This window comes from Hypomesus transpacificus, chromosome 15, assembly GCF_021917145.1.
Source record: "Hypomesus transpacificus isolate Combined female chromosome 15, fHypTra1, whole genome shotgun sequence".
NCBI classification, from domain to species: domain Eukaryota; kingdom Metazoa; phylum Chordata; class Actinopteri; order Osmeriformes; family Osmeridae; genus Hypomesus; species Hypomesus transpacificus.
This window is the reverse complement of record NC_061074.1, coordinates 8,856,054-8,883,954: the sequence shown is the minus strand read 5'-3', so window position 1 is coordinate 8,883,954 and position 27,901 is coordinate 8,856,054. Positions and strand designations below refer to the sequence as shown.

At 50.5% G+C, this 27,901-nt stretch overlaps 2 protein-coding genes across 3 annotated transcripts; both read left to right on the top strand.

Moving 5' to 3' along the window:
- The first annotated feature begins 4,372 nt into the window (after positions 1–4,372).
- On the top strand, positions 4,373–20,403 carry pak4 (p21 protein (Cdc42/Rac)-activated kinase 4). Of its 2 annotated transcripts, none has more exons than XM_047035535.1 (10): positions 4,373–4,561; positions 9,909–10,134; positions 11,799–12,013; positions 12,273–12,711; positions 13,006–13,419; positions 13,914–14,047; positions 14,247–14,373; positions 15,611–15,736; positions 16,212–16,346; positions 16,438–20,403. In XM_047035535.1, the coding sequence occupies exons 2-10, from the start codon at positions 9,934–9,936 to the stop codon at positions 16,591–16,593; spliced, it is 1,947 nt and encodes a 648-aa protein (XP_046891491.1). In that variant the 5' UTR covers positions 4,373–4,561; positions 9,909–9,933; the 3' UTR covers positions 16,594–20,403. The 2 variants fall into 2 exon arrangements, with proteins under 2 accessions (XP_046891491.1, XP_046891492.1); XM_047035536.1 differs by lacking the exon at positions 4,373–4,561 and adding an exon at positions 8,128–8,567.
- Positions 20,404–24,057: 3,654 nt separating this feature from the next.
- Positions 24,058–27,393, top strand: zgc:152863 (uncharacterized protein LOC562658 homolog). The gene is made up of 4 exons (XM_047035517.1): positions 24,058–24,150; positions 24,905–25,105; positions 25,834–25,963; positions 26,235–27,393. Exons 1-4 carry the CDS (start codon positions 24,063–24,065, stop codon positions 26,563–26,565), a joined length of 750 nt encoding a protein of 249 aa, XP_046891473.1. The 5' UTR covers positions 24,058–24,062; the 3' UTR covers positions 26,566–27,393.
- The last annotated feature ends 508 nt before the right edge of the window (positions 27,394–27,901 follow it).

The window sequence follows — 27,901 nt, the reverse complement described above, 5'->3', positions numbered from 1 at the left end:
CTCTCCCTCTCTCTCCTCCTCTCTCTCCTCTCTCTCCCTTCCTTTCTCTCCCTCAGTCTCTCTGCATTATGTGTGAAGCGAACGAGAGCTGCTTCTCTTCTATCAATAATTAAATTGCACTGAAAGTTGAAGATGTTTGTTCTCCCCTGCCAGCCCAGCCTCCTCCCTCCCTCCCTCCCTCCCTCCCTCCCTCCCTCCCTCCCTCCCTCCCTCCCTCCCTCCCTCCCTCCCTCCCTCCCTCCCTCCCTCTGTCACACCTCGCCCACCCCCTCGCCCATCCTACCCGTCTCTCCCCCCTTTCAGAGCCCCTGTGTGTGTGTGTGTGTGTGTGTGTGTGTGTGTGTGAGACTTCATGACTCAGCACAGTGGCTACCCAGACCCTGAGCATGTGTGTCATTCTCACACTCCATCACAATCCGAGCGCTGAGTAATGATATCTAGACAAGCGAAGGGGACGGCCATGATTGATTCGTTCGCAGCGAGGAGTCAAGACAAAGGGACCCAGAACTGAGATCTCTGTAGGGGGGAGCTGAGAGGGTTCTGGGGTGCGTCTCAATCCTGCGAAGATGCCCTCTTTATCTCGTGTCCAATCACCTCCACCTCTGACCTTGAACCTTTACTGGCTGGTGTTCATTCAGAATCTAAAAGGGTTTGTCTGTGAGTTGATTTGAGGAGAGATGGTCACTAGTTTAAACCCTGTTGTGTACGATCTTAATCAGACCTCCCTCCACTCTTCTCCTCTCCCTCCCTCCACTCCACTCCTCTCCCTCCCCCTCTCCAGTCTTCGGTCAGTCCAGCACCTGACCACCCTAGGGTTTTGTGAGCAAAGCAAGCAGTGCTGCCCCCTTCAGGCGAGCCACCATGCTCTGATCAAACCTATACGGCTGGCTTGGTAATCATGCATGGCACTGATTTTGAAATGTGACCCAGGTGTGTGCCATGATGCCATGATGTGTGTGTACATTTTATATATACAGGTTACACACACACACACACACACTCACACTGTATATATATATAACTTACATCCACACGTGTGTTTGTGTGTGTCCTAGATGACCTTAGGTAAACTCAAGCCAAGGGGGCCAATAGACATGAAGAGACTCACTTGTCATCATCATCATGGAGCATTAGGTCTTGTTCACGCTTGTCTGTTTGTGATTTACTGTTAGAAAGATGCTTCAGGTAGTATTGATCACCTCATACTCACAACTCTGTTGTAAATCCCACAGCACTGTTTGTGATACAGCAATAAACAGTGTTCACTTCTACCACTAGAGGTCAGTCAGGTACAGCTGAAAAAAGAACCATTTGTTATTTATTTGTGTGCTGTTGCTCTATACAAACATTGTCAGTTATCTAACTGCGTAAACAAATAGATCTACTGGGTTGGAAACCAGAAATATTTCCTGTATTTGTATTGAATCACAATGACTTGAGTCCATCTATGGTTTTGCTTAGTGGTATTTAATTTAACAGCACCACAAAGTTTCATCCTTATTCATAACAGATGCTATGTTTTGAACAATTGTACAGTTTTACAAAGTGCACAGCATAGTGTGTATACCCCAGAATGAAAACACTAACATAATCAATGAAAAACCCACAATAACATTGGCGTTAACAATCAATGGGATCAAATCGATAAAACGTCGTCATCGTCATCAGCCGCTTATCCGGGGGTCGGGTTGCGGGGGCAGCAACCTAAGCAGGGATCGATAAAACGATTCTGGCTTAAAATCCTGTTTGTGTTCATCCATCCTGTTATCTCTCTTCTTCTCAGGTATCATCCTGGTATCATCCAGCCACATGATTATGACCTCATCCTTTCCCTCCGTCATCGTCCTCCCTGCCACAAACACCCTCATCCTCTCAATGTCATCACCATGTCCAGCCTTCCTCTCCTTCATCAGATACTTCTTTTCTTCCTCACTCGAGCCCTCCATCTCCTCTCTTCCTCAATCAGAAACACCCCTCACGGTGAACACCCTCCCTCCTTCCCCTCCCCTCCTTCCCCTCCCCTCCTCCCCCCCCCCCTCCTTCTCCTCCCCTCCTCCTTCTCCTCCCCTCCTCTTCCTCCCCCTCTCCTCCTCCTCACTCGTCGTGGTCGAGCAGCAGTTCCTCCATGTCTGTGTTGGAGCGCTCCCCCAGGAGGGCCCTGATCTCTGGGGAGGTGTGCCGTCGCAGGGCCCTGAACATGTTACACCCCGCGGCAGACTGACCCTGGGGGCACCTGGGGGGCACCTGGGGGCACCTGGGGGGCGCCGACGGGGGGCCGTCCTCACCCCTGCCCCCTCCGCTCCTCCCGACCAGCGCCTCCGTGGGCAGGCTGCAGCGTTTGGCCCTGAGGGGCCTCTCAGCACCCCGGCACTCCTCCGTCTGGCCCCGCCCCACGCCCCCCTCGTCCAGGAAGCAGCGGTTCCGCAGCGCGGTCGGCCTGAGGTGGGCCTCCAGAACGGATAGGAGGGAGGGTTCTCTTCGGTTCTCCAAGAGCAGGCTCTGATGGGGGTCCAACGATTCTATCACGAGCGACTGAGAACCGCGGGCGGAACCTGCAGCGCTGAGGACTCGTGTGGGGGTCATCCACTTCCAGAAACCTCCCAAAGGTTTGGCGGCGGTCGGGGTGGGATGTGTCTCTGGGATCGAGTGCTGGTCTGCTGGACAGGGCTGGCCTCTTCTGAACCAGCTCGGGAGAAAGCGAGGCCTGGTAGAGTCTCCTGCCTGCTGCCCCAGCTGGTAGGGTCCTGGGTGGGTTCTGTTGGGCGGGACCAGGGGTCCAGACTGGCACAGCGGAGCGTTGGGGATGATCCGGTCTGTCAGCCACGACCGGAGGCAGAGAGGAGACAGGGAAGGGCAAGACGAACGTCTGTGACTGTCCCCGACACTCGCCTTGCCCTCCTCTCCCTCCCCACCCTCCAGGGCATACGGGTTGCAGATCACATGATCCATCAGGAGCAGATCCCCCATGCTGCTCTCACAGAACAAAACACCTGCGTCCATGTGGAGAGGGGGCAGAGGAGGGTCACCCCCGCACCCCAGTCCTCCCACCGCCGCACCCTGCTCAGGCTCCCCCTGTACCCCACACGGGTCCTCCACGTCCTGTCCTCCACGGCAATCCACCTCCTCCACCTCCTCCTCTCTCTCAAGGCGGCCATCTTGTCTCTGCTCCTCACCCAGCAGCCACGCCTCCTCCTCCTCCCCCACCTCCTCCCCCCGGGCCTTCAGCTCCCGCAGGAGGAACTTCACCACGGCGCAGTGGTGGCGCCGGGCAGCGTAGGCAAGGGGCGTGGCCCCGTGGTGGTCGGCGGCGCTCGGATCGGCCCCGTGCTCCAGCAGCAGACGGACGGCGTCCAGGTGCCCGCTCTCGCTGGCCAGGCTGAGGGCGGTGCGCCCCGCCCCGTCCCTCCGGTCCACCTCCGCCCCCCTGGACAGCAGCAGCCACAGGAAGCAGCCGCGCTTGAACGGCCGAGGGAGGCCGGCAGCAAACATCAGAGGCGTGCGCCCCTCAGATCCCGGTCCTTCGACGGCAGCGTTGACCACGGTCTCACCCAGAGCGGCCAGGACGAAGCGAGCCAGCTGAAGCTTCCCGTCTCGCATGGCCTGGAGGAAGATATCCACCCCAGACCTGGGCTCCACCCCTCCCCCGGCACTCTCCACGGGCATCGCGCTTGTCACACCAGAACACGACTCCAGCGGAAGAAGGAAGTTGTAACCGAGAGCGGATGGAAAGTTTGCAAGCTCTGTTGAGACAGACCTTGACTGTGTCCAGCAAAGCTTCCAGTGAGTGACTGGACCTCGGTCAGCCAGCCTGGCAGAAGCGCCTAATAACACATCGATCAGGTTGAAGCCCCCCAGGCCACCTCCCTCCCTCTCTCCCCTCCCTCCCTCCCTCTCTCCCTCCCTCCCTCCCTCCCTCCCTCCCTCCCTCCCTCCCTCCCTCCCTCCCTCCCTCCCTCCCTCTCTCCTCTCTCCTCCCTCCCTCCCTCCCTCCCTCCTCTCCCTCCCTCCCTCCCTCTCTCCCTCCCTCCCTCCCTCCCTCCCTCCCTCCCTCCCTCCCTCCCTCCCTCCCTCCCTCCCTCCCTCTCCCTCCCTCATTATCTGATTGACAGTTGTATGTGGCCCTCTAACCTTTCAGTGGCCTTCAACTTCCTTGTTTTTCCCCTTGTGTCTATTGGCCCGTACTTCGTTTTGCGTTCTAGACCTCAGGATTGTGAACGTGTCATGTGTTACAGGAAACAGGAAAAAATAAATTGGCTATACATTATAACTAAAAATTGTTGTCACTGCAAATTGAGTGCCTGTGGCCTGTTGTTTTTCAATCATCACAGTCGGATCAATCTTGATAGTAGGTTTCGTTGCTATGGCGATGAAGTGTAGTTCCCCGGATGCAGCATTTCTAGTCTGAACAACATGGCGACGGTAAAGTGATACTTCGGCGAACATTTACTCAGTTTGGGGGCAGCGCAGGCTAACAAAGTTAGCCCAGTTCTTTACAATTGGAAGAGGATCGTTTGAATCCACACGCTGGTGGAACTAAAGCGGATTACATAGAAAACTTCAGGTAACGAATACGCCGATTGTTTATTTCACACAACCACAGTAGTCTGTAGCCAGAACACCCAAACCAGCTAGCTATAACGTTAGCCAAGTCAGCCATACATGCAAGAACTCCTCAATAAGTTTAGCTCGTTTCACCAGTCCAGTCCTGGAAACTGATGCTGTCTTTATGCGTTAGATTAGTGCAGAAACATTCGCTAGCTTCCAACAAATTGCTATGCTACATGAGCGATCGAGCTGCATTATGAGTAAACATTACAGTAGGTAGATGATAAATTGTATTTTCTTTTTCCTTTTTTGTTGCTTTGTTGTTAGCTAGCTTGCAAGCTAGCTGGCTGATTTAGCTTGCTAACTTAGCCAGTCAGACAGGATAACTAATTGTTTGAGATGAAAGAGTAATTCTTAGCTAGCAAGCTAAGCGAGGTTGGCTAATTTAGCATGGCTAATAAGACCCTAAGCTCCTACTGGTCAGCTTAAAGAACTGACCAATCCTCACTGAAGCGAGACAATATTTGTCTGACCTGTGCGTTAACAGTTTAGTGTGACAGACGGAAAATAAGGTTGCATATTACTGATTTCTAGCATGTTATAATTATGACCTGTGACTGTGCATATGAATGTGTAACATTATAGCCAATGAAATGTGCTACTTGGTTACTGTTCAGGCTTGTCAGTGACCATGGTTAATGTTAATATAGGTAGCCCCCCACCCCATTCTCTCCCCCGCTGTTCACCTCTCTCTCTGTGTCTCGTCTCCCCACGCTGGACACAGCAGCTGATAGATGTCTGGCGCGGGTGTGACAGGGTGCAGTCTGCCAGGTTGTGCGATCAGTGCTGGGCACTCCACACATTCCTGGCATGCCTCAGACCCACTGAGGGTCTCTCTCTCTGTCTCACACACTCTGTCTCACACACACTCACACACACTTTCTCACACACTCTGTCTCACACACACACACACACACACACACACACACACACAAACACACACACTCACACAGTCATCAGACTACAAGACACTGTGGTTTGGTTTCACGCATCTGTGTGTGATTGCAGTGGGCTGATATCTCATGTAGCAGGGGGGCCATGATAAGCCTGGCATAGCGCTTCCCTGGTCCTCTGTGTGTCCCGGCTAACAAAGCCCTGTCTGTTCAGCCAGTCCTGGACCAGGACAGCCCTGGGACACTCAGCACTCACTGTCACAGGGAGACACATTGTTTTCCATGTTTGTGCTGTGTAGTCATTTCAATCAGAGAGCCTTAATCAAGCCAGGACCTGCAGTCCTCATCCCAGAGAAATCAAGTCTTTGTGTGCACAGAGGGAGAGGAGAAGAGAGATAGAGGAGAAGAGAGAGGGGTGTTAAGAGAGAGAGCGAGAAAGAGGGAGAGATTGTGTGAGCGTGTGTGCGTGCGTGTGCGTCCTGGCCACAGTTAACCTCTGCTTTATAGCGTGGATTGATTCCATTCCTGAAAACCCACACCTACACTATGAGCCTTTTCCCACACTCTGCTCTCATAGTTCTGAGAGGGAAGGTGTTCCTCTGGGCAGGAAACTGGGCCGCTTTGAAGACAGGGAACAGTTTAGACGGGATAACACTGAAGAGTCCTCTCCTAATGTTGTTGTTGTGCAGGGAGAGGGAGTGGTCTTGTCGAACTGGGATTGGGCAACTGGTGAAAGTCCTGTTGTTTTGCTAACCTCACGCAGCATAACCCTCGAATATTCTCAGTGAACAAGGTGTAGCTTTTGTTTTAAAGCCAGTGAATGGGGGTATGCGTCAGTCACAGAATGTGCTGAACTGAACCGACGGCCTGCTTCGTTTTTTTTGGCTACCATTTTGATACTCCTATCAGCATCAGACACAGGCCACATGAGGCCCCATAGGCCTTCTATTACTCCCTTTTCAACTGAAATTTGAAATACGTTTGAACAACTTCATTGCTCCCGTGTCAGAAATCAAAAGGCAGTGTTTACAAACATGAGGAGAAGCTAGTCTTATGACTCAAGCTGGACCCTGTGACTGCAAAGTAAAGCTAATGACAAGCCTCGATATCCCAACATGGCATCACCCTCACTTAGGGAAGGCAGTCACTGTGTGAAGACAGAGCTCACCACACAACATGTGTGATTCATTCACACGCAGGTTAACCCCCCCCCCCCCCCCCCCAGAGGAGGAGGCCCAGGCTTTGATGCAGAGCTTGTAACAGCACCGGAGGGCCCCACAGCAGGGGGTGGAGGTGTGGAACGCTTCGTCCAATGTTGTCCTCCGGTGTCCTGTTCCCTGGTTCCGCCCGGGTCCTTTGATGTGCAGGAGCCAGCTATGTGCAGGGGGCCCAGGGAACCAGGGGGTCCGGGGAACCACGGGGCCGGTCAGGACCCCTGGTAGAGAGGGCGGCTCACACGCCCTGTTTACCCCAGTACCGACTGGGTGAGACGGGAGGGGAGCTAGGGTGGAGGTGTGGAGGAAGGGAGCTTGTAGGAAGGTCGCCCTGGTTCATGGAAGTTCTGAGTTCTTGTTTGGCCTCAGGGCTTGGACTGTGTAGCAGCTTAGTGTGACATCACGCCTGGACCACTCCACTGGCTGGTGGTCCACACCCTGTTCTCTCTCTCTACCCCCCCCCCTCTCTTTTTCTCTCTCTCTCTCTTTCTCTCTCTCCCCTCTCTCTCTGTCCCTCTCCCTCCATTCTTCCCTCCCTTTCTCTCCCTTTCTGAATCCCTGAGGTGAGTCAGCCAGCGTCTGAGTTCCCCGTTCCCACCCTGCGGTGAAACCCAGGGGGAGTAGCTGAGCGAGCCGTAGCCCTGGGGCCAGGCCCTCTCTTGTTTGTTATCAGAGCACTCTGAGAGAGAGTGGTCTAGGGTGCTCAACTCTCCCTCTCTCTCCCCCCCTCTCTCTCCCCCTCCATCCCTCTCTCTCTCTCTCCCCCCCTCTCCCTTTCTCTATCTCTCTCTCCAGCTTTATCATTGACCTTTCAACATTCCACAGCCTGGCCTGGAAGTCTCCCACCATTGGCCGGCTCCCCAAAGGCTTTGTTCAAACCCAGCCTCTGGATTGGCCGGTGCCGTGCATGTGTCAGTTTGGGTGCCCATGGTCACGCTGTATTTGCTCTTGCGGACTCATGGGAAAGTTCTGGTCCTCTCCCCTTTACCTGGGTCTTTACTGTGTTGGACTGTCGACATGGATAGATAAGAGGAATATAAACAGAGGTTGCAGGGTTTGGCCCGGGGAACGATCGCCAGTGTCTTGGAGTTGGGTGATTTGGGAATGTGTTATATGGGTTATAAAGACAAGGAAGGCATGTCTTTATTAACCCCCCCCCATCCCCCCACCCCTTAATTCTCTCCCCCATATCTTTATGCCACATTATTTGTTATTGTTTGCATGTCCTCGTGCTAGGACACGTCACGTCATACAGGCGCACATAATATTTCCTAAGGACTTCATAGGCATGCGCTCCAGTCTCCCCAACCAAGCGTAAGAAACGATACTGGGGTTACAACTCCTGTTGTAACTTGTATGAAACAAGGTGCGTGTGTGTTGGTAATGTTATACACATGAGTCATTCACAAACAAACGCTGATAGTTGACAAATGATTTGTGATTACTCCAGGCTTTGTTCACGCAGCTGTAGTAGTAGTTAGTACGAAGCCAGGAGGAGTATAGCTGAACGCATGCAGGGGCGTTCCGCGTGACTTCTATTTTACGTTTATTTCCCGGTGACGTAATGATACTTGGGCCGCATTGAAACCAAAGGAATGCGACACATCGTTATCTTTTTATTGTTTAGTTTCGGATTATTTATGTCCCCCATGTGTAATTTTTAGTTTCATGTCCGGTGCATCCTGCATCAGACGCCGTTTCACTGTAGAAGAAAAACTTGGTTTCATGTCACTTTAGGGAGTCTCGCGCTGCTCTCCCAGCGCAAGCGAACTTGACGGGGTCTTTTCCTCTGTTGTGTCGCTCGTGGGTCTGAAATGATCTCAGATGGATTATTGTTTCATCGGTAGACGTCGAGGTGAGTCTCTAGGTCCAAAAAAAGTTGTTCTGGCGCTATTTGAAATCGTTGTATAGTAACGTGCAAGACGTTAGCGTTTCACCTTTGGTCGACCGAGAGAAAAGTTGAGAATAATCTTTTTTTTTTTTTTTTGCGTTTCTCAGCATTCCTATGTGCTATGACTCCACTGCAGGTTTAGCTGTCATTCAAACTGGAAAGCTTCCCTGTTTGCTGCCGAAACAGTCATAATAGCCAAGAATACACCAGCAACACTCGTTACAGTAACTTTACCGTTTCTCTCCATATAAATGTATATTTTTTCATGTAGCTAGCGGGCTAATCTAAACCCCCCTAGTAGGTAAGCGAAGACCGAAGGCTGCGATATTGAAGTTATGACATCTGGTATCTATTCGTTGCTCCGCTCTGACGTGTAGCTACATAAACCTGCTCTTATCGGAAGCTTTGCAGGCAGCTGGGCAACGTTTCCAACAGCAACAGTCCACCGCGCCACAACCCTGTTTTCCCTTGGCCTCTCTTTTCTCTCAAAGCAGAAAGACCACACACAGTCCTAATGCTTGTTTCGTCAAGTAAGAAAATCACCCGCAATAAATCTACCCTTCTCCGGTATATGCCAGCTGTGTGTCGATCAGGTTTTAGCGGTCCACCTCTAGATCAGGTTTTAGCGGTCCACCTCTAGATCAGGTTTTAGCGGTCCACCTAACGTGTGTCTCTTCTTCTGTGTCTCTAAATTCGGTGGTTTCCCCATCCTGTGACTTAGCCTGGAGCCCCCAGCCCCCCTTATCCCCCCTAATCACCCCAGCCCCCCTCATCCCCCAAGCCCCCCTCATCACCCCAGCCCCCCTCTTCCCCCAAGCCCCCCTCATCACCCCAGCCCCCCTTTTCCCCCCAGCCCCCCTCTTCCCCCAGCCCCCCTCATCCCTCAAGCCCCCCTCATCACCCCAGCCCCCCTCTTCCCCCAAGCCCCCCTCATCACCCCAGCCCCCCTCTTCCCCCAAGCCCCCCTCTTCCCCCAAGCCCCCCTCATCACCCCAGCCCCCTCATCCCCCAAGCCCCCCTCATCACCCCAGCCCCCCTAATCACCCCAGCCCCCCTCATCCCCCAAGCCCCCCTCATCACCCCAGCCCCCCTCTTCCCCCAAGCCCCCCTCATCCCCCAAGCCCCCCTCATCACCCCAGCCCCCCTCTTCCCCCCAGCCCCCCTCATCCCCCCAGCCCCCCTCATCACATGTCTTTATCTGTCTCCATCACCCCTCATCACATGTCTTTATCTGTCTTCTTCCCCCCTCATCACATGTCTTTATCTGTCTTCATCCCCCCTCATCACATGTCTTTATCTCCACAGGTCCTGATGTTTCTTGGCCCCCACCATGTTTACCAAGAAGAAGAAGTCTCGTATCCAGATCTCGGCTCCCTCCAACTTCGAGCACCGCGTTCACACCGACTTCGACGAACAGGAGCAGAAGTTTGTGGGGTTGCCGCGGCAATGGCAGTCACTGATCGAGGACACGGCGAAGCGACCAAAGCCCTTCATCGACGTGAACATCATCACCACCGTAGAGCCCCGCAAGGTCAGGGGTCAAATGTCACAGGGTCAGGAGGAGGTAGTTTTGATTATGCAACAAGATCACGTCCCGGATTCCTGTAGAACTGAGCTTCCTGTAGAACTGAGCTTCCTGTAGAACTGTGCTTCCTGTAGAACTGAGCTTCCTGTAGAACTGAGCTTCCTGTAGAACTGAGCTTCCTGTAGAACTGAGCTCTGTGATGCTGGGCAGGCTCACAGGTGGGCGGGGGAGGAAGCTCTGTGTTTATTGACGAATGGGGAAGCTGACAAGTGTCGCCATACCAACGGTGCAGCAGATTAGGATCTGGATGTACAGAATCCAAACAATCAACATGATTGTCTGTTGGTTCCTCTAAAGAATAAACACAAAACTAGAAATTGAGAAACTTTATGAGAATACGCTGTGATTTGTGTACCTTGTGGGAGTGGCCAGTGACCATCCAGGAAGCTGTGGTTTGACCCTGGCTTCCACTACCCCTGCTTCCCACGTTCACATGTTACTCATTTAGCAGACGCTTTTATCCAAAGTGAGGTACAAATAGTTTGTGTAGAAGATATACAGCCTCAGATCAAGGATCAGAAGTGCGTAGTTCTAATGCTCTGTGATCTGAGTCAAGAAACAATCTGTGTTTACTAGGGGTGGAACAATACACTCAGCTCACGATTCGATACGTATCACGATACTGGGTGTACGATTCAATACGTATCACAATATTTTGAACAACATTTTAAATTCAACTGAAATTTAGTTAACAGATTTATTTCCAAAACATTAAACATTTTCAATCATTTTCTTTGTTGTACATACAATTTAGGTAACTCAGTTCAAGGGATTTGAATGCAATGAATGCACGCATGACGCAGATGCAGAGTAGGTTGCGTGCTGGTAGCTCAACCAATAGGATCAAACTGACATCATATTGTAAAATGTTTTCCATAACTCTACGATACATATGGTAACAATTTTGTATTGCGATGTATGGTTCCACCCCCAGTGTTAACTCATGACGGCGCAATGTAACCACATGTCAGCTACCAGGCGCGGTGAAAAGACACAGTACACAGGACAGTGCTGCTAAAACACCATTACATGACTGCCATTTCTTGTCAGTGCTACAACAGGATTTCAAATACACTGTGCAGATAAAGAACACATTCACAGTTAATCACAAGGAGTGATGCCAGTTACTGCTGTCAGTGCCCTAACAATAATCACATGGAAGCTCTTAATGTTAGCTGTTTTTATTCTGGGCAAACTTTTCCCACAGAACCTTGTCTGGCCAAGCAGCAGAGTAGTTAGTTGAGGTGATGTGTTCATGTTTTAGGGATGTTTACCTGCTGATGTGTGTTTGGGCCGTTCAGAACGTTGTTTGTGTGGTCTGAGAGACTGGTAATAATGTCATGCCTCACTCACCACATGTCTAGGGTGTTGGTAGCTGTTGGTGCTAATGATCTGTGTGTGTTTCTCTAGACCGTGGTGTTAAACTGTGTGTGTTTCTCTAGACCATGGTTTTAAACTGTGTGTGTGTGTTTCTCTAGACCGTGGTGTTAAACTGTCTGTGTGTTTATCTCTAGTCTAGACTATGGTGTTAAACTGTGTGTGTGATGAGAGTGTGTGTGTCTCCAGACTGAGGCATTAACCTGTGTGTGTGTGTGTGTGTGTGTGTCCAGACCATTGTGCGGGGCAGCAAGATGGGGGTGGACGGCTCCCTCACCTGGCTGCTGGATGAGTTTGACACCATGTCCGTGACGCGCTCCAACTCCCTCCGCCGAGGAAGCCCCCCCACACAGCCTCGCAGAGGCTCCGCCTCCTCCGGGGGGGGCCACGAGAACGGAGACCCCCCCCTCCGCCCGCAAATCCCGCACCCCGATCGCCACGGAGACAGGTTAGACGAGACCGGGTACCCGGGGAAGGGATTGTTGGGCTGAGGTAGTCTGGTGTTTGCTTGTTTGTCAAGTGTGTCTGTCTGTGTCTGTGTGTGTGTCTGTGTGTGTGTGTGTGTCTGTCTGTGTGTGTGTGTGTCTGTCTGTCTGTCTGTGTGTCTGTGTGTGTGTGTCTGTCTGTGTGTGTGTCTGTCTGTCTGTGTGTGTCTGTGTGTGTGTGTCTGTGTGTGTGTCCTTCACATGTGTGCCCTCCTCCCCCAGGGATCGTCCCAGGCCCGACCACCAGGGGGCCGGAGACCCCCAGCGGCCCTCCCAGCGTGCCCCCCGCCCCCCCAGGGAGACGGAGGGCCGTCCACAGCAGCAGCCCCGTGGCCAGGAGCCCGGCAGGCCCCGAGGGGACCGACCTGGGGGCCCCCCGCCCCCGCCACACCGAGACCGAGAGCCCCGCGGCCCCAGGGAGCCTCAGGAGGAGGTGGTGCGCAGGGAGGGGCCCAGCGAGCGCAGACCCAAGTCCAGCTACGCAGGCAGGGATGGGAGCCCCCAGTCCCCCCGGGATAAGAGGCCCCTGTCGGGCCCCAACATCCGCACCCCCAACCTCCCTGTGACCGAGGGTGTGGTGAAGGCGGCCCAGCAGACAGGACGGCCCTTCAACACCTACCCTCGCACCGACAGTGAAGGGGGGCGGAGCCCCACCAGCCAGGTACACAGGACAGACGGACAGAGAGGCAGGCAGACAGACAGACAGACGGACGGACGGACAGAGAGGCAGACAGACGGACAGGCAGACGGACAGAGAGGCAGGCAGGCAGGCAGATGGACGGACAGAGAGGCAGGAGACTGGCAAGTAGTCAGAAAGACGCAGAGGCAGACAGACAGACAGACGGACAGACAAGACAGGTTGTCCTAGTTTACGAGAGGCTCAGCCGTGTGTCTGATGCATGTTCTCTCTCATCTCCTCTCCTCCTTATACCCCCCACCCCTCCCCCTTCCACAGGAGCTAAAACCCCCCCGACCTCACGAAGCCCCACCCCACAACGGCCCCAGCCCCCCACGCAGCAGAGCCCCACCCCCTCACCATCCCCATCACTCCTCTCACCCCACCCTGGCCCCCGAGCCCCCCCACGCCCCCAGGCCCCCCGGCCCGGCCCCGGCCCCTGGGCACCCACCCCAGCAGGCCCTCTCCCCCCACAGGGAGCCCCAGAGGGTGTCCCACGAGCAGTTCCGCGCGGCGCTGCAGATGGTGGTGGACGCCGGTGACCCTCGCTCCTACCTGGACCACTACATCAAGATCGGAGAGGGCTCCACCGGGATCGTCTGCATCGCCACCGTCAAGACTACCGGCAAGTTGGTGGCCGTTAAGAAGATGGACCTGCGCAAGCAGCAACGCAGAGAGCTGCTCTTCAACGAGGTGCGCCACGGCTTAAGGCCTTTGCACACCGAGTCCGAAATTCGTGTCCGAAATGTTTGCACGTTAAAAAATAAATACGACCTCACGTTATGTCAACACACTGCCTCTGAAACTTTTGGATCGGGTTCGATTTTCTGCGTTTTTCGCATCCATAGACAGCATTTTGAGAGTTTGTTATGTTATTTTGAAGCTGACAATTACGAAAAAACGCATACAAAAATGTCGGACTCGGTGTGCAAGGGCCTTCACACGGACGGTGTAGGGCTTGTGTTCGGCAGAACCTTTCCCTCTTCCAGTACATGATGTCATTGTATGTTTGTCGTTAAGGAAGTTGCCTTGACAGCTTATGGGAAAATGCTAACCAAACACATTCAAAACAGAGTGTTACAGAGCGCTAACAGGACAACGGGCTGATTGTCTTGGCCTACCTGCCTGTAACAATGATCAACAATGGTTGTCTCTGTCTCTGTGGTAACGCTGGTCCCGTCCCGCAGGTGGTGATTATGCGGGACTATCACCATGACAACGTGGTGGAGATGTACAACAGCTACCTGGTGGGAGACGAGCTCTGGGTCGTCATGGAGTTCCTGGAGGGGGGGGCTCTGACCGACATCGTCACACACACCAGGTAAGAGAGTGTGTGTGTGTGTGTGTTTGCATGATTTGAAGTTTGAAATAGAGTTGGACACACTTTGTTGATGTTTGTCTCAGTGCCACTAGATGGTGCTGTGGGCCTCTTTACACATGGTTTTGTAGCCTTCCGTTGTTTGTCTTGATCAGCTGTGCTAATGACCTGTGTGTGTGTGTGTGTGTCTCCTCTCCTCCAGGATGAACGAGGAGCAGATCGCCACTGTGTGTGTGTCGGTGCTGAAGGCTCTGTCAGTGCTGCACACCCAGGGGGTCATCCACCGCGACATCAAGAGTGACTCCATCCTGCTCACACACGACGGCAGAGTAGGTTACTGCTAGGCTGTAGTGGACACGCACCGTAAGAGGCTGGGATGAGCCTAGAGCAAACCTGAGTGTGTGTGTGTGTGCATGCGCGTTTGTGTGGTTTCACTTCCTCATAGTGGTAGAGAGCCTGGTTTCACAGCAGGGTGCAGGGTAGCCATCTGCAGACCCCGTCTACTTCTCAGAAGGCTGGGTGTGTGTTCCCCTCACTGGGCGTCACACATCAGATTGCATGTGTTTTCAGTTCTTTATTGGTTCTGGGTATTCTGAAGGGTTGAGTGGCTGATCTGAAAACGCCTTGTAGTGTTGTTGACAGCCCACACATTTAGGGTTCTTGATCTCAGGGAGCTGCAGCTGAAACATCGTCGCTGTGTCATCGCTATCATCCAGCCCAACAGTTGTGACATCATCATTACAGCATCACTATTACACAGCTAAATGGTTATGAGGGAAAACAAAAAGTTCAGGTTCAGGATTCTTTTTTCACTTTAACCCCTGCATAGCTATAACATGGCTCTGCCCTCCTACATACTTCCGCTCAATTTTCATTTTTCTTCTGTACTAGGTCTGGGATTTCGGTGTATTAGTCGGTTTTCAGAAACACATTTTTTGTAGGTCCAATTAGCAAACAGAGGGCTGAGAACAATGATGTTGATGTTGTTCGCTAGTTTGAGTTCTAGTTCAGTAATGGCGGCGGAGAAAGATGCGAGCTAAGCTATTCGGTCGGTTGTGGCAACGCTGCCGAATATCCAGAAGTCAAAGCCGGAGCAAGAACAATCTTTGCTGAGTTTTATTGGTGGCCATGATGTTGTGGCCCTCCTCCCCACGGGGTTCGGGAACAGTTTGATTTTCCAGCTATGGCAGCTAGCTCCATTACGTAGTGGTGAAGGCGTTGGCTAAGGCGAACGCTAGCGATTGGTTATGGCACATCAGAGTGGCTCTGGGCGGATCCAATAGTTTTAAACCTCAACAGAGTACCCGCCTACAAGGAAGTTAACGCTTGTCAATGGAGCGAGCCCAGACCCTCTGTACAAATGAAATGTACGAGAGTCTGGTTAGGACCAGGCTAGTATAGCTGACCCTTTAGGATATATTTAAACAGCTAACCGTATTATGACGTTGTCATGTTCTGATTCCTGTGTGTGGATGAAGGCCTGTAACCCCCCTCTCTCTCTCCCTCTTCTCCCTCCCCCTCCTCTCCCTCTCTCTCCCCCCCTCCTCTCCCTCTCCCTCCCCCCAGGTGAAGCTGTCAGACTTTGGCTTCTGTGCCCAGGTGTCGAAGGAGGTCCAGAGGAGGAAGTCTCTGGTAGGAACACCCTACTGGATGGCCCCCGAACTCATCTCCCGCCTGCCCTACGGACCTGAGGTAGGACACACACACACTCTCACACACACACACTCTCACACACACACACACACACTCTCACATACACACACTCTCACATACACACACTCTCACATACACACACTCACACACACTCACACACACACACACATACAGAGTGAAGAAGGTGTGTGATTAGTTCCTGGTTAGTCTGGCTCTATCCAGTTTATCCAGTTAGGCCAGCTTAACCAGGCTGCTGCTGGTCATGTGACCTCTCCCAGCTTAACCAGGCTGCTGCTAGTCATGTGACCTCTCCCAGCTTAACCAGGCTGCTGCTAGTCATGTGACCTCTCCCAGCTTAACCAGGCTGCTACTGGTCATGTGACCTCTCCCAGCTTAACCAGGCTGCTGCTAGTCATGTGACCTCTCCCAGCTTAACCAGGCTGCTGCTAGTCATGTGACCTCCCAGCTTAACCAGGCTGCTGCTAGTCATGTGACCTCTCCTCTCCTCCTGCAGGTGGATATCTGGTCCCTGGGAGTGATGGTGATAGAGATGGTGGATGGGGAGCCCCCATACTTTAACGAGCCCCCCCTGAAAGCCATGAAGATGATCCGCGACAACCTGCCGCCTAAACTAAAGAACCTCCACAAGGTAGGAACACTCTATACCTAGAACCTCCACAAGGTAGGAACACTCTATACCTAGAACATCCTTCCTTATCTCTCCCCCCCTCCCCCCTCAGGTGTCTCCTCTCCTCAAGGGCTTCCTGGACAGGATGTTGGTTCGAGACCCCGCCCAGCGGGCCACAGCCAGTGAGCTGCTGAAACACCCCTTCCTCAGCAAGTCTGGGCCTCCCTCCTGCATCGTGCCCCTGATGAGGCAGAACCGGATGAGATGAGGGCCTCCGCAGCCCTGGCCTCCGGGGGGCAGCGTAGCGGGGGCGCTGTGCTCCACGACCCCCTCCACTTAGGACTAGCACGGTGTAGCGTATAGAGGGGGGAGGGGAGGACGGCTCGCTCCCTCTCAGCTTTTAATCTGGTCAATCCTGTTAGGTTTTTGTTTTTTTCACACGAGAGAACTCTCTGGAAAAAGAAAAGGAACTCGATATTTTACCCCTCTTTGTGTGGGGTTCACTTCCGGACACAATTTTTGTGGAGGCGAGGGGTTTTAGGTGCCTCGGACTGATGCTGGGAAAGGGCTCGGAGCTCGCCAGCTCATTGGCTGTCTGATGGGCGGGGCCACACTGTAATCATCCCTATTGGACAGTCTGAAAACCCCAGCTTCCTCACTTCAGGACTACAAGTCCCAGACTCAACTAATAAAACTACAAACAAGCTGGAACATGCTACTACTGAAGGAGGACTCTGCTTTTCTCTCTAAGATATGAATCATATGGATCTTTTTATATGGAAACAAACACTAGGTTACCAACGGTTACACAGAAACACTAAGCAAAGGTTAACACTGGAGTTGTGTTTTTTTATAGATTATTTTTCTTTTCTTTTTCCTGTGTAAGTATGATGAACATAGAGATATATATCAGTTTGAAATGTTGTAACTTCTCTATTTTGCCATTTTTATGATTTTGTTTTTCTGATTACAGTAACGATGATTTTGTAACACTGTAATGAGATAGAAGCTGCACTCCGATTGGTTCCCACACAGGAAATAGAGTAGTTAATTTGAAGAAACTTCTTTCCCCTGTGTGGTTTTAAAGCATCATGTGAAGTGACCGTAAAGGCAGAGTTTTAGCTGTGTTGTAGGAAGGTACATTTGTTCTCTTGTGATCAGCGATGCAGGTTTCGCCCCCCCACTTCCTCAATCCTTCGCTGCAGACTTGAACTGTTAATCGGCCCATAACACACATGCACACATTAGGACCTCTCCAAATCTAAAGTAGCTTTCTATTTCCATTAAATTCTCAGTTTCTTCAGAACAGCTGTGTGCGTGTGCGTGTGTGTGGTTCTGTGCGTGTGTGTGGTGAGGAGATAGTGAATGTAGCTGAGTCATGGGCTGGCTGTTTAAAGGGCTTACTTAATGTGACAAGAAGTCAAACCTCTCAGACACCCTGCATGGGTTTGCATAGTGTAGCAACCACCACACCCACGGGCCTAGAAACACACACTCACACACACTCACAACTTGCCAAACATACTCATCTGCTTCCTAGAGTTGGATACAAAAGCTCAGTCATCACATTCCACACACACACACTGTCATCCTACCGCGATGCAGCCTACACACACACACACACACACACTGTCATCCTACTGCGATGCAGCCTACACACTGTCATCCTACCGCGATGCAGCCTACACACACACACACACTGTCATCCTACCGCGATGCAGCCTACACATACACTTCCCTCTCCTCTGCTTTCCAGGGTTCCTCGCTGGTGACTCCAGAACGACAGGAGAACCATACACTCCCCAGAGCAGAGGGGGGAACCCTGATAGGAGAACCCTAGATGTGAGCAGCACATGGTCCACAGCTGCATGTAGTGACCAAAGATAGAGAGGCCTTATCGTGACCTGCACAGCAGGAGGTGTGTGATGGGATGAGCACACAGAGACTGGTGATAGAGACACTCACTGTTGGGGTAAACTGGCACCAGATGTTGCCCTTGGTTGCTTGTCCTGTGGTCACCCCGAAAGCTTATTTTTGTAGAACTCTACCGAAGTATGAGGAAGGTGTGATCTCTGACTGGTTTGGAGTTTTGAGTGTGAAGTCTTGTTTGACAAGAGTGTTGTAACTGCCAGTGCTACTAGTTCTTTGATAAGTTGATGCGTTGAATACTTACTCTTGATTGGTTGATATGTTGTAGACTGAGTCTTGATTGGTTGATGTCACCCACCCGTCATGTAGCAGGGAAGTAGGACTTCATACTGATCCTCAGTTCTTCAGGATGAACACTAGTGTGTGGATGTGGCTGTGTGTAGGTCGTTGTGGATGCAGTTCTCACCGTGTCTGACGGTGAGAGACTGGACGAGTACCAGGGTGAGTGAAGGGCCAGTTCACCGGAGCATGGGATGACTTCATGGGGAGGGTTATTCCAGGATTAGGCTTCAATCTGGTTCGAGAAACTGGCCTGTTAGTGTCACTGTTGTGGTTTTGTAAAGAAACTGGATGATTTGCTACTAGCAGATTGTGTGTGTGTATTTGTCCTACTCTATCCATGCTCATCCAGAATGATAATAAAAAGGGGGGTGGGAAAGTTGACTCATAGAAAGACAATCAAACGAGGGGTGGGTTAAATAATTCACTGTTTGAACACTATAACACGGTCTGTAAATGTTCTCTTCCATGCTGTTTATTACTGACACCCTTCTGTCATTACACACATTTTTCCATCGTGTATATTTAACATCACTTAACTAATACCTCCAGATGAAAGTTCAGCGCAAACTGTGTGATTTAATGATTATTTTGATAATCAAATGCTGTATAAACATGAATGCCAAAACATTCTAGAATATCTCAAACCTAATAGACTTAACATTCCTATGGATGAATCACATTCTAGATTCCTTACTTCCCAGTCGGTCGTTCCTCGTCCTCTGAACATTCTAGAATCCACCTCTTCCCTTCTCAGCGGTCAGTTTCTCTGACATAGTCATAGCTATCGATTATTGCCAACGACCAATAGTAGCTGTAGTCAACAACTGATTCCGCTCGCGTCTGTGTGGGTATGTGAAGACTGTTCGTGTGATTTTGCAGCCATGTAACTGTATATTTATGATAATTAGTTATTTGAAACGGATCGGTTCCAGCAACACCCTCACAGATGTGAACGCGACATTCCTGTTGTTTTTAAAGTGTATTGTTATGTCAGGGTCTTGTGCAGATTGAACACGGTTAGATCCCTTGCTCGTTACACGTGTGAATCGAAATGCCTTAACGTTCTGACTGTTGAGCTGATCAGTGTGATTCCCCTCAGTGACAGTTAATGAGCTGTCTAGATATTGATCGTTGATTGGTCTACAGACATGCTTGTTCAATATGCCACAGAGGAAAATACGCTGGTGGTTTCACTTTCAACCAATTTAATGTTTAACGTATCTGCAGGGTTTACAAGGGGATTATTGGCTAGAGTCAGGAAGGCTTGTAGTCTTCACGGTTCATATCAGTTCAAAGGTCACACTGGTTTAGGTTCTGAGGCTTTTTCAAGCCCTCGTTCAGTCCGTCGTTTGAAAAGTCAGAACACTGACGCGCGGAATTCTCCCCCGTCGTTCTAGAATTCGGGGGCACGGAATTCTGTAAAGTCATTCTGTCCAGGAGTAGAATGCTGCCATGGGATTGTGATCAAAGGTGAAATCTGTGGAGTAGTTATTAATCCACGGCTGTTGTTGATTTAATCCCGTCCTACACCGTCGAATGGGAGGACGTTCGGTAGAATGGTCACCCGTGTAGCGACACAGACCACATAGGAGAGATGGCCAACTCCTGCTTCTCATCACGACACTGAGGATGATGAGGATGATGATGAAGACTTGGTTTCATGTGTGTGATGACCTCCACCTTGACTGTTGTTTTCCATTTCATTCATGCCTTTCTTCTGATTCAGTTTCAAAGTGCGTCAGTTTTGTTGGTGAGTCATCGTCCCAACAGCCCTGCATTTTTCCCCAACTGTTATTGTAAAGATAAAATAAGACTTTATTCTGCAGATTTACCATGTTTTGCAAATACAATTTTATTTCTTCTAAAATCTAACTTTGTATTGAGTGAGTCATTAGGTAGGATATTGTAACCGTTCAGCAACAAGTGTTTGGTGGGAAACTGGAAGGAACATAATGGACAGAAGAGGGCTATTCCATGTGCCTCTTCCCAGAACCCTGCAGCCAGAGTGCGAATTATACAATGACAATGGGGGGGGGGGGTAAACTTCTTAAACTTCTTCTCCAGGGCGTAAATATATATGATATCTGACGATATATACATGTATCGACCCCCCAACCTGTTGTTTTTACCTCTTTTGGGGGGGGTCCAAGTTTTAATTAGGAGGGTCCAACCCCCCCATAATTCGCACACTGCCAGGCGCTGCGCAATCCTCCAACAGACTACAGTAGTGGTATAGTAAATGATACGACTGTCATCAGTTGGTCAAATAGGCTGTGAGTTGTCGTTTTCCCCCTATGCCACTTCCAGGAGGCTGCTTGTTTAGAAATTGCGGGCGGCCCATTTGACCAACTGGAAAATGGTGTTGGGTAATGGAAATAATATGTTTAGAATGTAAATTCTCGATAGGCTACAGTGTAACTATTTTCAGTTACAATGAAAGTGTTGTTAAAAATATCAGGTAAACGGTCCAACAGTCAAGTCATATAGGCTACCTCAGGATTGCTTGTGTAGCCTGAGGTTACAACGCATTTGACTCATCTGCTTGACTCATTGGCTGCAGGCCAGCCAAAAAGTTTCGTATAATTTTACTTTACGCTAATTCATGTAGGCCTGCCTACCTACCACGAGAGCATCTAGCCCGGAAGAAACACGTTAATTTCTGTAACAGCAAACTCGTAGTTATATAATTAGCAATTCTGCACTGCCACTGCATCAGATGAGTGTTGTGGTTTTTACCTAATTTCTCTGTTGAGTGTTTCCTCATGTAAAAGCGCTAAAGCACATGACTCGTTTGTGAAAGGCGTGGTTCACAACAATGACAGCTACAGCTGAAAGTTCCATTTGAACACTTCCTGGGGCGCGCGGCCGCTGTGAGTTTCCAGAAAATGACGACACAGTGCGCACCGCCATCTGTGGGCGGAGCTTGAGCAGGGGAACCAGTGGCTCGCGGCACCAGCGCGCAGCCTATGAGAAGTCTTGCTAAGCGAGTGAGCACAGCTGAGCGTTGTGTCGAGTGTCATTAGTAATTAAATAGAGACACTTGTTGCTGAATGTCCCATTCATTTGGCGGAGATCTGCCGCACAATATTTTTTTTTACTTTTTAGATGATTTGAGATCAAAACAATCGAGGATCGACTTAGGCGTTTTTCCGCAGGCGATTTAACTGCGATTCCTTGGGCTAAAAATTATTCTGTCTATTTTTCAGGTGAGAAAATACTTCAAATTTTACATATCTCTTTATTGCACGCGTTATGACACTTGCTCTCATTTCCACTGTCCTTTATGGCAATTTTAAATAGCTTATAGGCCTACATGTAGCCTATTCTTATGTTTGCCAAGACATTGTTTGGTTGTTTTGTTTTTCACTTGTTTGAGACTAGATTGCTCTTATAGCATAGTTCTGTAGGTTACGTTGATTTAATGGATATTTGATGTAGCCTAGCCGATAAATCATTATTCTGACTATAATCGATTTTTAGAATAATTATTTTCACTAAATTGTGCCTGCATAGTCCGTGGCCGCGCGAGTGCTAGAAGGTTACCGGAATCTCACGAACTGGGAGCAAAATCCTCCAGTGTTTTCACAATAAAGAACCCATCAATTGTTCCTGCGGTTGTGGGGCATGAAGGCTACGTTTTACATTTGTAGTCTAGTGTGTGGGTGAGTGTTGGAAAACGAATCCCACTCAGCGGCAGCGCACGACGCGCATCTCCAAATCTCTCGTGCATCTAACTGCATTGAAATACCGTAGACCACTGCACATATTCCGCTATTAAAACATTACAGCAATTTACCGTAAGTAATGCTAGCCGTCAGGCCGTCTTTTGTCCATAAGGTTGTTTTGTGCAACTTGAATGGTTTCAGGATTATATACACAAGTAACATGACAAGCACAACCGAGTTGTTAAACTAATAGTGCGCGAGGAGAACAAAATGTTACAGTAGGATTGTTCTACTAGGGATGTAGCCTACCTGTCGCTGGTATAATTGGATAAAACAGGTCGTCAGCGGATGGTGCATTCTGTGTACAGTCATCTACTTTAAGCGTCGTTTTTAGACCACAACAATAACTACTTTCTAAACACATCTTCAATCTAATGGGTTACAACATGTAGCCTATACAGTAGCGTAAGCTAAATATATGTGCGGTGTTACACTTAATAAATACATAAATAAATAATACATTTAAAAAACGAAACAACAACATGAATCTCACTCCATGTGAAAAATAAAGTCAGTGCATCATCTTAGATGAGAAATTACGGTCGTGTCAATTTTTACAAATAGAAACCGATGAGGTCTTACAATACCACACCGAGTCTATCCGAATGACTGCTCTGCCATCCTCCTTCATCGTCTGCGGTCACATCTGGCACAGGGCCCTTCCCTGCCAGCCTAGAAATGACTTGGCAGCGCCGTTTGCAGGACGCACATGAAACCAACAGGGCACATTGGCATTTAACTTTGCCATTCTACCTGTGTTTATCGCGGACCACGACTGTGTGCGGTTCGGAGTTTCAAAGCTTTACCCTTCACCTCAGGTACTGGTGGGTGAGAGTGGGCGATCAACACTCCAGACTGGTGTAGGCAGACTGAGAGGTTGGCTGGAGGGTGACGTGGGCCGCATCATTCCGGAACATGAGTTGTTCTGTTGGCTGGTTCCGTCTGTGTGAACCCGGGGAGACCAGACAGGTGAAAGGTTGTCAGACCGGATCAGGCTGATTTTGAAGTGTGGAGGGAGACGTTTTTTTCTCTTCACCTGCAAACATCAGCTCAGAAGCCGTGCCCACCGGACTGAAGGACTTTGATGTTTGCCGGGAATGACTACCTGTATTATAAATAGTTAGTTTATATTATAATATAATAATAAGACAATTTATATAGCACATTTCATACAAGAATTGCAGCTCAAGGTGCTTTACATAAAATAAATAAAAACAATAATACAAGTAATATAACCTTTCTGAACACAGGCCACAGTCTAATATAACCCTTCTGAACACAGGCCACAGTTTAATATAACCTTTCTGAACACAGGCCACAGTTTAATATAACCTTTCTGAACACAGGCCACAGTCTAATATAACCCTTGTGAACACAGGCTGCAGTCTAATATAACCCTTCTGAACACAGGTCACAGTCTAATATAACCCTTGTGAACACAGGCCACAGTCTAATATAACCCTTGTGAACACAGGCTGCAGTCTAATATAACCCTTGTGAACACAGGCTGCAGTCTAATATAACCCTCGTGAACACAGGCTGCAGTCTAGTATAACCCTTGTGAACACAGGCTGCAGTCTTCGCAGTAACTCGAGCGGTATCTCAAGCCACAGTCTCACAGTAAACGGTTACCACAGATACAGCACTGTATTCCTGTCAGCAGCCGTGTGTGAGCGCACGCAAGTTACACATGTATCTGATGTATGTTTATATGACTGTGTGGTGGTATTATCAGCAGGACATTATCATGTGTGTGTGTGTGTGTGTGTTTGGTTCCAAGGAACTTACGAAGGAAGTTTTGATGTCTGCACAGGGCTTGTCTACACAGTCTGCCTGCATCACCCTGGGGTTCAGTCTCATCTTGATGTCCTTACCAGAACTCAAAGCAGGTAGCCACACCCCTCCACAACCCTGTTCCCTGCCTCCTACATGCTTGTCTCCTGCATACTTGCCTCCTACATGCTTGTCTCCTACCTTTAACCTCTGTCTCCTACATGCTTGTCTCCTACATGCTTGCCTCCTACATGCTTGTCTCCTACATGCTTGCCTCCTACATGCTTGCCTCCTACATGCTTGCCTCCTACATGCTTGTCTCCTACATGCTTGCCTCCTACATGCTTGCCTCCTACATGCTTGCCTCCTACATGCTTGTCTCCTACCTCTATCCTCTGTCTCCTACCCTTTCACTCCTACCTCCTTCCCGCTACAGTTTCTCTTCTGACGCAGTCCACCAACCTCCTACTCTCAAACTTTCTTTTTCTCCTTGCCAGCAGTACTGATCTTATCATCTCCACACTGCTACATTCTAATGTAGATTACATCTCGCTAACCTCTCACCTAATTAATGCTGCCAACATTTTCCTTTCTGGCCTACGTCAATGTACATCCTCAAGCAAGTAAGAATTGTATTCTATGTGACTGGAGAGTGATTGACTGTTTTGCTGTTGCTCCACCCACCCTCCACCCCACCCACCCTCCACCCCACCCTCCACCCTCCACCCCACCCACCCACCCTCCACCCCACCCACCCTCCACCCTACACCCCACCCACCCACCCTCCACCCCACCCTCCACCCTCCACCCCACCCACCCACCCTCCACCCCACCCACCCACCCTCCACCCCACCCTCCATCCTGCCCCAGGACAGCAGAACTGCAGCCACCCTCTGGTGCCTGAACATGGGGGTTTCCGGTGCGAGCCCTCCCCCTGCAGGGGGTTTCCCCTAAAGACATACATACGCTACTTCTGTGAGCCAGGCTATGCCATCCCGGGACGCGTCCACAAGTCCTCCTGTCGCTACGGACACTGGTTGCCGCCAGCGCCCGCCTGCAAGCCGCTGAAAGGTGAGAAGAGGAGGGAAGAGAGGAAAGGAGTAGGGGAGGAAGGAGTAGGGGAGGAAGGAGTAGGGGAGGAAGGAGTAGGGGAGGAAGGAGTAGGGGAGGAAGGAAGGGAAGATGAAAATCCAACTGCAACATCAGGGGAGAATGTTTTGGCCAAACTGCTCCTGCAGAAAGCTGAGTTCAAGAAGGTGAAGGGTTAGGGTTCAACCCCCCCCCCCCCCCCCCCCCCCCCCCCCCCCTGTATTGTGCGTCGCTATAGATAAAAGCATCTGCCAAATAAACACTTTACTACCTGGAAGTCACCTGTTACCGGGCAGAAAACAGGTTCAAGGCTGGCAGAATATATCTGACCTACTTAACACCTTAAGATACACCCAGGCTGACTGAACTGGTACTTAGTAGCTCTCTCTTCTCTGTCGATTGAAGCGCGTCACTTCCTCTACTGGCTCAGCAGGAAACCAGCTCATAGAAAAAGGAAGCCAGCAAACTCACCATATTTACCAGTTCCTTTCCTCTGCGCTATCAAACCTCATGGAAATGTATTCCGTCACAAATAATCCAAAACCACAGGGGCAAACATTTGATTTATTGAAATGAATTCCTAGGTTGAGTACTGTATGGACTTGTACGTGCAGGGGTAAATAGTGTGTGTGTGTGTGATTCTGCATATGCAGCATGTGTCTGTTCTAATGGTGATTGCTGATGTTTATGTTTTTGATGTTTACCTGCAGATGGGCGTGACCGGGCAGCAAACTCCCTTCCCAGCGTTGCCACGACAGCAGTGGGTGTTTCCATCTTCCTGCTCACTACCACGGCCTGCATGGTCGTCAAGTCCCGCCTCCACCCCTGTCACTCCCAAAGGTAGGCTGAGGCCTTACCGCAGCGGCCTGGGTTCGAATCCGGTCCAGGCCCTTAGCTGCATGTCTTCCCCTCTTCCTCCCCCTCTCTCTCCCCCTCTCTCTCCCCTCTCTCTCTTCCTGTTAATAATAGATAGACGGCATTATAAAGGCAGAAATGCCCCAAAAATATATGAATGAAAAATAAATTAACTTTGCCACACACAAACTGCTGTGAGACCGGACCATCCCCCTGATCCTGTCTCACTTCCTGTCTCTCTTCCTGTCTGCTGTAGCCGGCGGTCATCAGACCAGGTGGACCTGTTGGTGGACGGTGTTCCCGTTTCCTTGCCAACCTACGAGGAGGCGGTCTACAGCAGCTGGGGAGTGCGCATGCCCCCCTGTGGAGGCCCCACACAGCTCCTATTGGCCCAGGAGGCTCACGAACACGCCCCCTCGCCACCACACTACCAATCAGACTCCGGGCTCATCCACCCCTCATGTCGAAGCCCCGAACAAGCCCCGCCCCCTTACGAGGCAGTCCAATCACGTCCCAGAGAGGGGCAGAGTGACACTGGGGTTGTGCGAGGCTTGCAAGTTGTACTTTCGAGCGATAAAGATGTCTGAGTGTTGTGACTCAAGCACCCTGGGGGGGGGGGCTGAACTGGGATGAACTAAAATCGTCTCTTACTACTGTGGTCAGGAACAGGGGAGAAACCACGGCTAGGTTTGACCCTGAGCTAGCCGGCTGTTTGGTTTGTGTCATGAAGCACATCCCTTGCTCTTCTGTCACAGCAAATGGCTCCTCTGTTACAGGAAGTGGCTCCTCTGTTACAGGAAGTGGCTCCTCTGTTACAGGAAGTGGCTCTTCTGTTACACGAAGAGACTGGGGGTGAGGAAGGGGTAGGGCCTTATGTTTTTACACCAATCATATGATAGTACACATTTTTCAAACAACCAAAGTTGGCCGAGTTTCAGATTAGTTACTTGAGGTGAACTCTATTCGATATGTGACAACCGTGTCGATCGATGACCCGAGTCCCAAGCAACCGTCCCTGCGAGGCGAGCCGAAACAAGTGCTCCTTTCCGGACATCATGGTGTCTCACAATCCACCCTGCGACAAATCGGACCGCGGGGTGGGAACCAAACAAACGCCCTCGCGTAGGAGGGACCTGTGCGTCTCCATGACGACCAAACGTATTTAGCTTGTGTGTCGAGACGAGCAGGGTGTCGTTGCCGCGGCGATATGGGCGCCAGAGAAGACGGGTGGGCGAGCAAGTGGAGCAGTCGAGTTTCAGCATGTTCCTTACAGGCAATGAATGTTTGTTTTTTATTATAATTTTTTTCTTCTTATCAATGGAAGAAAGTGAATCAGTTGTATGAAATGTAACATTTCCATAATTAACTTTGAACATTGTATTGCACAGAAATATGAATAAACATTGTATATATCATGTTTTCGTTTTTTCACTTGTTCTTTTGTCTCGGGACAAAGTGAAGACAGACTTGATGAGGACAGAGAGGTCAGTGGTCAGGCAGGCAGAACGGCGCTATGGCAACATCAGCCAACAGGCTTCTCTCTCTGACAGGAATGCTCTGGGCATAGGACAGGACTCTGACTCTGGTTCCATCAGTTTCATATGTTCATAGATTAGATATATAGAATTATATTTAACAGATCGACTCCATGATGCACCGCCCCATCCTAACCCCAATCCTATAGCCCCCCCCCCCCCCCCCCCCCCCCCCCCCCCCACTGAGAGGATGTTGGCTGAGACATCGACTGGCCCAGTTCTTGTAACGTTCCTGAGAAGCAGAAGTGTCGGCTCCTGTGGTCTGGATTACAGACGAGCTAGCAGTCTTCCTGGCAAAGAGGAACACAGATGAACAATCTGAATTTCCCAGTTCTGAGGATGTGGTCAGGGCTGTAGTGACCTGTGTTGGTGAATGAAACTGGAGCAA

Bases quoted from the DNA above. Each gene is read 5' to 3' on its own strand.
- pak4 (XM_047035535.1), top strand. From the start codon at position 9,934: ATGTTTACCAAGAAGAAGAAGTCTCGTATCCAGATCTCGGCTCCCTCC. The intron at 12,014-12,272 runs GTTAGACGAGAC...CTCCTCCCCCAG, and splicing joins CCCGATCGCCACGGAGACAG to GGATCGTCCCAGGCCCGACC. The intron at 16,347-16,437 runs GTAGGAACACTC...CTCCCCCCTCAG, and splicing joins AACTAAAGAACCTCCACAAG to GTGTCTCCTCTCCTCAAGGG.
- zgc:152863 (XM_047035517.1), top strand. From the start codon at position 24,063: ATGTCTGCACAGGGCTTGTCTACACAGTCTGCCTGCATCACCCTGGGG. The intron at 25,106-25,833 runs GTGAGAAGAGGA...GTTTACCTGCAG, and splicing joins CGCCTGCAAGCCGCTGAAAG to ATGGGCGTGACCGGGCAGCA. The intron at 25,964-26,234 runs GTAGGCTGAGGC...TGTCTGCTGTAG, and splicing joins CACCCCTGTCACTCCCAAAG to CCGGCGGTCATCAGACCAGG.